General features: G+C 45.2%; 1 protein-coding gene across 1 annotated transcript in view; it reads left to right on the forward strand.

Moving 5' to 3' along the window:
• Positions 1–11,364, forward strand: part of LOC125744692 (LHFPL tetraspan subfamily member 7 protein) — a 93,045-nt gene extending 81,681 nt beyond the window's left edge. The window contains exon 3 of the mRNA XM_049016805.1: positions 10,108–11,364. Within this exon, the coding sequence (XP_048872762.1) occupies positions 10,108–10,334 (227 nt within the window). The 3' untranslated portion in view covers positions 10,335–11,364. The remainder of the gene's footprint in view (positions 1–10,107) is intronic.
• The last annotated feature ends 255 nt before the right edge of the window (positions 11,365–11,619 follow it).

The following is an 11,619-nucleotide window of genomic DNA, read 5'->3' on the forward strand; positions in this document are numbered from 1 at the left end:
CAGGACTGAATCAAACAAGCATAATCAGCTGGGAACAATCGGGATTGCACGCGAGGTTAATGAGGGGGCATGGCACATGAAAGGATCAATCGAGCAGGTCATGACAGAACACCCCCCCCCCCCAAAGGCAGTCACTCCGGGCAGGTACAAAGATACAGGACTAGGGACAGGAGACCTGGAACACAAAACAAGACCATCAACGGGAGACCGGGAAAAGGACGGACACACAGAACAGGCACAACGGAAGCAACCAAGACACCAACTGACAAATAATGGGGAACGCAGACAGGTAGAGGGTCACAAAAAAAGGAGACGGGGAACACCAACAGGAGGATCAGGAGTGAACACTGGAGACACAGAAGGATGAGGAGCAGACATAGGAGGCCGGAAGGAAAAGGACGGGGGACAATGGGGAGCTCGAGGGAACCCCAGCGGACGACAGGTGGAAGCCGCAGGGGCAGCAGGCGACCTCGAGGTTGGAGCTGGAGGGACCCTCAGCAGCAGCGAGGCAGGAGCAGGAGGGGACCTCGTAGGAGGCAGGTGGAGGAATAGGCGAAGGAGGAGAGGAGGAAGTCGGAGGAGGTACCAGGGGAGGTGAGGAGGGAGGGGAAGCCGTGGCAGGTGATGGCGCAGCCACAACCGGCGAAGGTGCAGCCAACCAACAAGTCAGGTGGGGGGACCCGCAGGTGACTGACAAGTCAAAGGGAGGGAACCCACAGGTGGCCGACGAGGCGTCAGAGGTGAGGCTGAAGGCGGCCGATCGGAGGATCCGATCCCAACGCAGGTGTCCCCTCCCTTTCCGGAAGACCAAGAGGCAGGAACCTGGCTGGGATCTGTTCTGCTGTGGCGACAGAGGAGTCACTCCCCTAGAGGGGTCCAATGGGGCCATCAGGGAAATCTCTGAAAGACCCATTCAAGCTCCTCCTCTCCTTCCAGCAAGAGAAGAGGAGCGCTGGTCTGGCAATCGGGGACCTCCTCAGGGACTGGGGCCAGGAGAGCAGGGTCAGGGACAGGAGGGTCAGGAGACAGGGGGACTGGATCTGGAGCCAGAACATCAGGGATGGGTGAAGCTGGAACATCAGGGATGGGCGGAGCAGGAGCCTCTGTGGGCGGTGCATCAGCCGCTGCTACTGGAGCCTCTGTGGGTGGCGCATCAACCACCGGGACTGGACTCAGAAGTATGGACACTGGAGCCGGTATCAGCGGAGTGGGAACCTCTGGAACGGGCAGGGCCGGGCGGAGTCAGAGCTTCTATGGGTGGCGATGCAACAGGGGTCTCTGAGGGCGGTGCGTCAGCTGTCGGGACTAGTGGGTCAGGAACATCAAGCACAGGCAAGTCAGATACAGTGGGGACTGGAGTATCGACCAGCGGCTCCGCAGGGACCTCGGGTGGCATCGCAGCAGGAACCACTGGTAAATGGAAATGGAAATTAGTACTGCATTTATACTGCACTTTTCTACTCTTACGAGTACTCAAAGCACTTCACATTTCTTGCCTCACATTCACCCATTCGTACACCGGTGCAAGGACCTTGGGCGGCGTTGTAGCAGGAAATGCGGGCACAGAGACCTCAGGCGGAGGAAGGCAGGCAGAGGCGTAGGAACCTCTGGGACGGGCAGAGCAGGAACTACAGGAGGCACTCCTGGGGCTGCCGGCACAGGAACCATGGGGGACAGATCATCAGCCGCCGGTGCAGAAACTGCGGAGAGCAGAGCAGTGACCGCCCTTACAGGGGAAGGCGCCTCAGGTACGGGCGCAGCCTCACCTGTCGAAGGAGACTGCTCTGTCCTCAACCAGAGCAGCCTCTGCAGGTTCTCTGCCAATTTGTCTAGCTCACGTGGTGAGGAAGTCGTGAAGGCTGCAAACTCCCCTTGGAGCTGTGTGCACAGCTGTGCAGCCTCTGGGGATTCCTGCACTGTTGCATCCTCCAGCACCTTCCAGAAAAGACCCTGGAGGGTGAAGAACATCCCAGCCAGGGACGTAGCGGCAGGCAGACGAGCATCGGGGATACTCAGGGAGGTAGTGGCAGCAAAACGAGCTTCGAGCGATTGCTCCAGCGAAGCTGCGGTGATGACGTCACTCGCAACCACCTCCGGATTCAGAATCGGGTAATTATGTCCATAAATAATACATCAGTAGGCAAAATTAAATTAGAATGGGATAAAGAATTCGGGATTGAATTGTCTGATGAAGAAAGCACTTAGAATAGTAAACTGAACTACATCATGTGCCCGGTTGGGCTTAATTGAATTTAAAGTTACCCACCGTGTCTACTACACAAAGGTCAGACTTTTTAAAATATACCCCAACTTAGAAGAAACTTGTGACAGATGTCACTTAATGAAGGCTGACTTTGTTCACATGTTTTGGTCAGGTTATAAACTGAGAGGCTTTTGGGAATTTGTATTTAAAATTCTAAATGAGGTGTTTGAGCTGGACATAAAACCTAGTGCAGAAATAGCTTAATTTGGAATACCAGGAGATGGAACAATGTTGACGAATACGTCTCAAAATGCCTTCTCTTTTGCTTCTCTTCTTGCATGAAGAAGGATATTGTTGGAATGGAAGTCCACACAGCCTCCACTTGCATCAGTGTAATTATCAGTGTAATCTTATAATAGTAATTTATAGGGACCACTAGATTCATTTCTCCTTATGTTAAGTAATTATTATTTTTATTGTATGTATGTATGTATGTATTTATTTATTTATAAATTATTTACTTTCAGTTATTTTGATTTATTTGTATATTCTCATTGTTAATACTATTTATTTACTCTCATTTATTTTGTGTTAAAGGGGATGGGTGTGTGTGTAGGGGGGTATTAAGATCAAGACTAACATTTATATTTTTTGTATCATGTTATTGTTTAAAGTTCAAATAAAACTGAAAAAAAAGAAAATGCCTTGTTTTTGATTTTGAAAAAGCGGCACTAGTCGACTCAATAGGGAAAACCATGTATCTCCATGCGCACAACCTTCCGCTTCCCACAGGTCTATCGGAAGACTGCATTTTTCACTGCGAATTAGCTACCCAGCACTGCCCTACAGGCATGTTTTCAAACTTCAGTATTGGGGAAAAGCAGCCGTGAAACGGTGAGGAGCAGTGAGGCCAAATCAGTGACAAAGAGCTCCAGGTCTATCCAGGCCTTTGTCAGCCTGGGTGTGAGCTGCGAGGTGTTTGCACGCAGACGTGCCTTTGTGTCTTAGTCATCCAGCCCGGCGCTAAGTGTGAAGAGGGATCAGCATCGCGCTTCGTCTTCTCATCTCTGCTTGAGTTACGGCTCGCACGTCAGCTGACATTCCGGCGTCTCAGAAACGGCATAATTGGACCCTCTCCCTTTTCTAATAAAGCTGCTGTGTATTGTTTGGTGCTGGATGAGATTCCTTTTATCATGTACCGCCGGTATTTTCTTCTGGGCAGGTGCAATTTTGTCAGAAACAGCAGTAATAAGGTAAGAAGGCTCTTCCGTGGATCTCTCTCTACCTCTGAGGGGTATATGTGTCATGCTTGCACCGTGGGAAAGCTGTTTTGTAGCTGCCCATAGTCCCAAGGGTGGAGGCCATCCACTGTGCAAAATTCTCACTGTGGAGTCGCCTGACCGCTATGGGTCTAGAATTGCAGCGGAGGGACAGAGCAGAGGACATGACACCTTGTCAGCTAGACCAAGATCTGCTTCTAATTTGTGTTTACATGACACTCCAGTTTTCAGTTTAAGTCTCTGGAAACGCCGTCCTGTGAGATCACGTAAGGTGACAGACAGAGCCACATGCCGCAGTCAGTGTGTTATGGTCACGGGTAATTTAAAATAACACCTCACCACAGATCAAAGCCAGGCTTTGGAACCTGGGTAATTTCCTGAAAAAGGCGACACTGTTACTTGCATCTCGGGAAACTAAGTGAGCTGTGATTTGGATCCATGTTAAGGCAGCTGAGTGATTGCAGATATGGCAAAAAAAAATACTGGGCTTTGTAGTTGAAATACCCATATTCATTATCAGCAACACCTAGGATGCGCAGTAGCCTCATCACCCATCACCTTACTGTCTCCCCCCCCCCCAGGGGAAATTGCTGGTATCCTCCCCCCGCCTCGACATGGCTGTTTTCATTCCATGCTCATCATCATACAGAGTGCATGCTTTATCACCCTGTTTGTTCTGAGATGAAAGATTAAGGGGCCCGGATGAACGGGGCTTCAGTAACGAGAGATGTCATGTTCCTTCGCGTGTGCAGCGGAGGGAGGGCGCGCACTGCTAACAAGCAATTCACTGTCCTCGCTGTCTCATGTTCTGCCACTGTAATGTTTATGATTATGGAAGTCACAGGAGAAGCCCTAGAACTGATCTCTGTAGGAGGATGACTCATGGCTTTGAGCTGCTTAGTTGGAACATGGTTTCTGCTTTAATATGTGGTCAAAATAAAAATCAAGCATCCCTCATAATCTCTTGTAACCTAACTTACTGAGCAAAGGAATAAATCAGGAAATAAGGTACGGATGAAGGACGCTGAACATACAAAGAAATACAGCGGAAAGTGTGTTTATAATATTGGCTGCCCTATGGATACCATTAAAAATCTCCCCTTGCTGCCAAAACTGAGGCGATAAAGAGAGTATGTATAAACAGACCACCTGGCACAGGGACAGGGCTGGAGCAGGGGTGTAATTGTGGGCTTAGAGATTCCTTTTTCAGGGCTTATAGGAACATGACCAGGATGTGGTCACCATGGCGGGGGAAATGGAAACAGAAATACGTATTTTTGGCAAGAATTACAAAGAAATAAAATCTGGCATGTGTCTTGGAACAATAGGATCTGAAGCAAGATTTGGTAAGACGGTCAGGGTCAGATAAGGCTTACAGGACCTGGGAGCTAAGGTAATTAAGTTCACATTATCCCTTTTGGCATGAACGAGGGACAGGTGAAGAGAATCAGCGCAAACAAATGGGGTTACCTGACTCTCCCTCCCAAGACAGCCACGCCCCCTCCTGTGTTACCAAGACTACAAGACAGACAACAGAAACTCAGTTAACCTTGCTCGGACTGTATCATTGAGGATTTTTGGCGAGGCGAGTGGTGGTAATGACTGTGTATACGTATAATCTAAAGGTATTAAAGATCCATTTTCGCTAACCATACCATAATGTTGTAAAGACACAGACATAAGGTTCCACACACAGTAAAATTTAACATTCTCTTGACATCCAGAGGTGCACGGTCACCCTGGCCTCCACTGAAATTTCAATACATCCATATAAGAATACTTAAAATTCTGCAGTAATCCTGATCTCCCTGGGAGGATGCTTTAGAGGCAGACCTACCTCAGTCTGAACCGAATGTCAGAAGGTGAAGTTTGTCTCAAATAGTTACCTGCCTTGGGCTTCCCACTTGCCTCAGGGCTCCATTTCATATGCGATTGGAGACCCACCAAGAGACATCAGGTAATGGTCTCCAGACAATAAAGTCTCCAGCGTGCCAGCTCCACTCTACCCAAAGAATGCACTTGTACTCTGGAAAACGTTGGTCTGAAAACGGAGCTTTAATTTAAGCTGTGTGTTGTAACATCCTGTCAATGGTGAAATGAGGCCTGACCCATAATTTGAGGGAAGTGTCACATAAGCGGGGTCCACAGGTTTGCCGATTTTAGAATCCCTGCCTGATGTAGGTCCTAGAAGACTAATGACTAGGACTGGACTTTTTTGGACTTTATGTCTTTCTGTTTTTAAAAGATATTTACTTAAAGGTCTTATTGATCTTCTACCTCAACTATTGGGAGGTGCCCTTCCAGCAACTCCATGTCTGATTTAGTTAAACATTAAAAAACAGTTTGACTGCTGGTTGCAAAAACAAAAACCAACCGCAGGAACTAGAATGTTCTTCTGGCAGCTGTTCAAACCAGCCCCTCGCCTTCACATCTCCAGCGCTTCCTCCCCACGGGGATGTCAGGATGGTGGGTCACCAGCCTCATACAGATGGCCCTTTACTGGAATGCCAGCCAAAGACAACACAAGCTTCTGTCACACGTCCTAGTTTGATATTCAATTAAACCTTATAAGAGAAAAAGGCCATTGCCTGAATATGAATCATTTCTGATATCCCTCAAGGGTAATGTTTTGGTCAGTTATGTTTTTGATCCACCATGCATGCTAAGTGGCACATCGAGTCCATTTCTGAAATAAAGAAAAAAAAACCAAGACGGAATAATTCATAGTGTTTTCTTTTCACTGGAGGTACATGCATTATAGAAAGGGATGGTCAGTCTAAAACGACTGCCCTTGAAATTAAAGCCCGTACATCCATCCATCCATTATCTGCCACTTATCAGGAGCCGGGTTACAGGGGCAGCAGTCTAAGCAGGGAGGCCCAGACCACCTCCTCCAGCTCCACTGTGGGGATACCAAGGCATTCCCAGGCCAGCCAAGAGATATAATCTCTTCAATGTGTATTGGGTCTTCCTTGGAGCCTCTCCTGGTTGGACATGCCCAAAACACCTCCTCAGGGAGCCACCCAAGAGGCACCCAAGACAGGTGCCTGAACTACCTCAGCTGGCTCCTTTCAATGTGGAAGAGCAGCAGCTCTATTTTGAACCCCTCCCGAATTTCTGAGTTCCTCATCCAAGACTGACCCCAGACACCCTACAGAAGAATCTAATTTCTGTCACTCGTATCTTCAATCTCATTCTTTCAGTTAATACCCATAGTTCATGATCATAGGTGAGGGTGGGAACATAGGTCGACCAGTAAATTGAAAGCTTTGCCTTTGCTCTCTCTTCACCACAACAGAATGGTACAGTGTCCACGTTATTGAAGACGCTGCACCAATCTGTCTGTTGAACTCCTACTTCTTTCTTCCCTCACTCATGAACAAGGCCCAGAGATATTTAAACTCCTCCACTTGAGGCAGCAACTCATCCACCACCAGTAGAGGGCAATCCACCCTTTTCCAATTGAGAGCCATAGCCTCAGACTTGGAGATGCTGATTCTCATCCTGGCTGCAAACCACCCCAGTGCATGCTGCAGATCACAGCCCAACGCCAACAGTCCCACATCATTTGCAAAAAACAAAGACACAATCCAGAGACCCCTGAACCTAACCCCCTCCACCCCTTGGCTACGACTAGAAAATATGTTCATAAATGTTATGAACAGAATTGGTTACTACCTGTGCATACATATACTGTATGACATATGGTGCCAAACACTGTTTTAGTTTGTCGCTAAGCCGAATTGAATTTACAGCTACCTTAAGCGGCTCAAGGAACTCTTTACTTGCATAGATGATTTAAGTGCCGTTGCTGATTACATTACATCCTGTGATTTCCAGCAATCCTTTTGGTTGTAATCATTGTTGATCGTCGCGTTCTAAACGTTCTGGAGAGCATTATGGGTTTATATGCCCTATATTTTGTGGGGCTATTGGACGTCTTTCAACGTCTTAATCAATGAAACAGGACTGACGGATTTTTCCAGGCATAGCACTCCTGACACCCCAAAATTGCATTTTTACTGCACTTGTACACCATTAACTCCGCCTATTAGGTATGAGACTGTATCTTGGACACAGTGATGGAGCTCTGCATGGGTCTCCTTGCCAATGACGGCCAATCACATGGGTGAATTATTTAAGACATTGTCACATTGCTTGAAAGTAACGCACAATAACAGCAACCGGGTCCTCTGATGATGGTCTAGTGCCAAAACGTTGGTGCAACAGCCACAGTCGATAATAAAAAGAATGTAAGCCATACAAGTTCAGGGACAATTTTTGTTATTTTGATTATGCTGCATATTGCATTGTTGACAAACCAATGGTATTAATCATCTCAGAAGGCAGAATGCAGTGTTCTAAGATTTTTCCTGGACGTTAAAAGTATTTCATCTCATTAGTTCTCACAAAGTCACGGGCTACAATATTGCCAGTGTAATGGTGTGATGTAAAGAGTAACTGCTCAAAGTAACGTAACATGTGAACATGGGGGTGAGACTGAATCAAGAGGACTTACATCCATGCTGCTTTGCTAGATATGTGCTACATTCCGACATGTAAGGTATTCATACTTGGCATGATTACCATCAATGGACCTGCCAAGAGAACAATGTGCAGTTGTAATTCAGTATCCTTGTGTTTCTCTGAAATTATTGTGTCAAAGCATGAGATCGAGCTTTTAAAAGTACAAATCAATCAGCAAACTATCAGCAGTCACTTAGTGTCTCTTCCTGTGTTGTCATCCAATATCTCTCATTCACAGTTCTCTGGTCCATCCATCTGAGATTAACTCTAACTTTTTGGATCTCACAATTATCCAGCTTCTCACTCATGAAATATCATGGAGGAACAGACCTGGGATTTCATCATCTGGCAGGTTCTTGGCATCAGAAATATGCATTAACCTCCCGCTATGCTTTACGGGAAGCGTGACAATTGTGCCCAGTTATAGCTCTGGCCTTCGTCTTTTAATTGGACAGATGATGTGTTCTGCAGTGCCAAAGCTTGGTCAGCTCTGTATATTCTTTGGAATGGGATAGACAGCGTCCTTATAACCCACAAAACACATAAGTATAATCAGCAGCAGCAATATATCAAAACTTCATGGTGCTTGGCAGTAGAATAACATTAGCACAGGGTTTAGTAAATAACGATGGACGTGTAAATCTTTTTGTCACATCCTATGACAACACAGGGCAGTGACTAAGGATGCCCCCATCAGCACAGGATTCAGGAACTCCTATCACATGCAGTATCAAGCAAGCCCATGTGGAATCCTTCGTTCCCTCATCCCCTGTGCGAGCACAAGTGAGGCCATGGATCTGTCCCCCGATAGCTGGCTCCCATTAGCCAAGTTATGTGGCCTTGGAGATTATATCACGTTTTACACTTATCTGATGCAGACGAGCAATTGTGCCACAATCAAACGCCCTTTGTCAGCCACATCTTGTTCTCTTGTGACATTTTCAATACACATGGTACCTTGTATTCCCCTGCTATGTGTGGCCCTGACCTCCTCCAATTCCCTCAACTGCCTTTTAGGTTTTCGGCACAAACATGTGCCAATGGATGGAAATCACTGGAGGAGGTCTGATCGTACTGTATATCTGTGAAACTTCTGCAAATCGAATGATAGTTGAACCGAGGCCATTAGGTGGAAAAGCTGGACTCCTGCAGATAACTAGACACTATTTCTTATTAAGACTTTCGCTGGTGTTGGTTGGATGTTAGATGGGATGTGTGTGTGTCTGTGTGTGTGTGGATTTGTAGTCACCACATTGTAGTAAATCCTGTTACTTTTAAGCTTGTGAGGACATTTTTCAGGCACAATACAAACCTGAATTTTATAAAAATCTGTGACTGATCAAAAAAAATGCCAAAAGTCTTATATTTTGTTTGGTTAATTATGGTTATGATTATGGCTGTGTGTGTCGGTTTATTGTCCCAGAAATCTGTATGTAATTAGGCAACATTAGAACATATTAGCTGTCTCCCACAATGCTGCCCTCGCCCATGCACTCCAAGCAGCGCTGTCAAGTCACTCAGTTTGTGTCAACAAATTAACTAGCTGAAGCAAAGACGTTTTTTTATCTGCATTTTACTTCATCCAGTTTTTCTGTTAGTTTGTTTGACATTTCTTTGTTTTAGCAAATAGTCATTTAAGTCAATCACGTCTTTTGTTGATGCTACAGGCTTAATTATCGGTCCATTGTTTACCGACAGCATTAACCTCACTTCAGTTCCCGTATGTTTGAGGCTGCGGATTTCAACTAAATTTTCAGCTGAATGGTCCACTGCAGTAAAACTCAATTGACTGAAGCCGGAACTGGGATTGTTTTGTTTGTGTGCCTGACCATGAAAAATCTGACATTTAAATACAGCTATTCAAATAATTAGTAAAAACCTTTTTAATGATTGCTAGTGTTTGGTTCGTTTCTGGACTGCAAATTTCTTAGTGAACCATCTTTATTCCGAAACACGATTAAACCAAAATTTTAATTGGCATTCTTTTTTTTCATACTATGCAGAGGTTCTACTGCCACCACATGGACACATCAGGTGAAACATGTTTTCTTTCCATACTGTAATAGTCACTGACCTGTCTGTCTGTCTCCCTTGCAGTTTTCATCATGGCTTCTGGACTTCTGGTGTACCCTTTTGGACTTAACTCCGCCCTTGTGAAATCATCCTGTGGGGATTCAGAGATCTACTATGCAGGAGAGTGCCAGATCGGTTGGGGTTACATGCTGGCTATTGTGGGCGTCATGCTCACACTCTTCCTGCCATTCTTCGCAAAATATGCACCCAAGGAGCACGCGTCTCCCACCCCAGTGCCCACCATTTTATAATTACCCCAGTACACACATGTGCACCATTTTAAGCAAAGTGCTGTACACCTTCCCCTGGGGGGGGACCGTTTTGAATACGACACAAGCTTGTAACATACCCAAAGTACATGTCTGTCTTCCCTCATACAATAAACTACTTCAGCATTATTTACTTTTCAGAATACTGGTTACATGTGTTTTACACAAAGCATTCCACCATCAGTGGTGTTTTCCTGTTCTTGTTTTAATTGTTTTTGTTTAGACTGTCAGCAGAGCTGAAAACTTTTGCCTGACATAAAGTGACACCCTGTACAGGACACTGATGATTATATGCATACAGGAAGACACATATAACCACAGCAACAGCAGATATGCCAGTAAGACAGAAGAAAAGGTGAACATAACATTCCAAAATGACTTCTACTGTCGGGGAATTTTTGCAGGAAAGATGAAAACTGATCTAAGGACAAGGAATTCTTCAGGGACAATTTATAATTAAAAAAGCTGGATGCAGTTCAATAATACAGTTTTCCAATCAGTGCCAATACTTCAGTGGACAACTGAGGTTTTGCATTTGAAAACAAAAGAAGCAAGTTACCCCCGCTATTACACTGGCATATGGAGTCTGATCATACTGAGGGCATGTTTACCTGTGTCTGTGGTAGAGTGATCCAATTTGATGTTATGTGTGAGGGTTAGCATTGTAAACAGCTGGATTTGGAAAGAGGAAGTGATTGAAGGTGTTACGCAGACAGGCAATACCGGGAAATCAATTTTCTTCTAATTCTATGTACGTTTAAAATGTCTTGTGGTTGAGGCAACATGTCAGTGATTTATTTGAAAAAAAAATGACTGCAGACTTATACATCATTGAGGATGAAACATGTTTGTGTTTTGGCTGGCCTCAGTTTTGTCTAGAAATATTTGTAAAAATTAATGTCATGTTAACAAAAATGTACTATAGGGTGACTGCATAACTGTGTAAAAGCATTAAATACTGATGTATGACATGGGCATTAAATGGGATGCCATCTCTTGGTCCTATTGCAAATGATTTATGTGAATATTTTGTAAATCCAAAACAGTATTCTTAACCCTCAAGATAATTCAGGACTGAAATACATCAGGTTAGAATTGAATAAAAAAAAACACATTGAATAAAATGCAAAATTGGTTGGGGTTAGTTACGAATCAGTCACTTGTCTGAAAACTGGCTCTAACGTAACCAGCTTGTGCCTTCATTATGTAACTAAAACTATTTCAGAACTGAAATCAGGTTAGTGCCCATTTCTGCTAAAACTGTACT

Source organism: Brienomyrus brachyistius, chromosome 6 (genome assembly GCF_023856365.1).
Source record: "Brienomyrus brachyistius isolate T26 chromosome 6, BBRACH_0.4, whole genome shotgun sequence".
NCBI classification, from domain to species: domain Eukaryota; kingdom Metazoa; phylum Chordata; class Actinopteri; order Osteoglossiformes; family Mormyridae; genus Brienomyrus; species Brienomyrus brachyistius.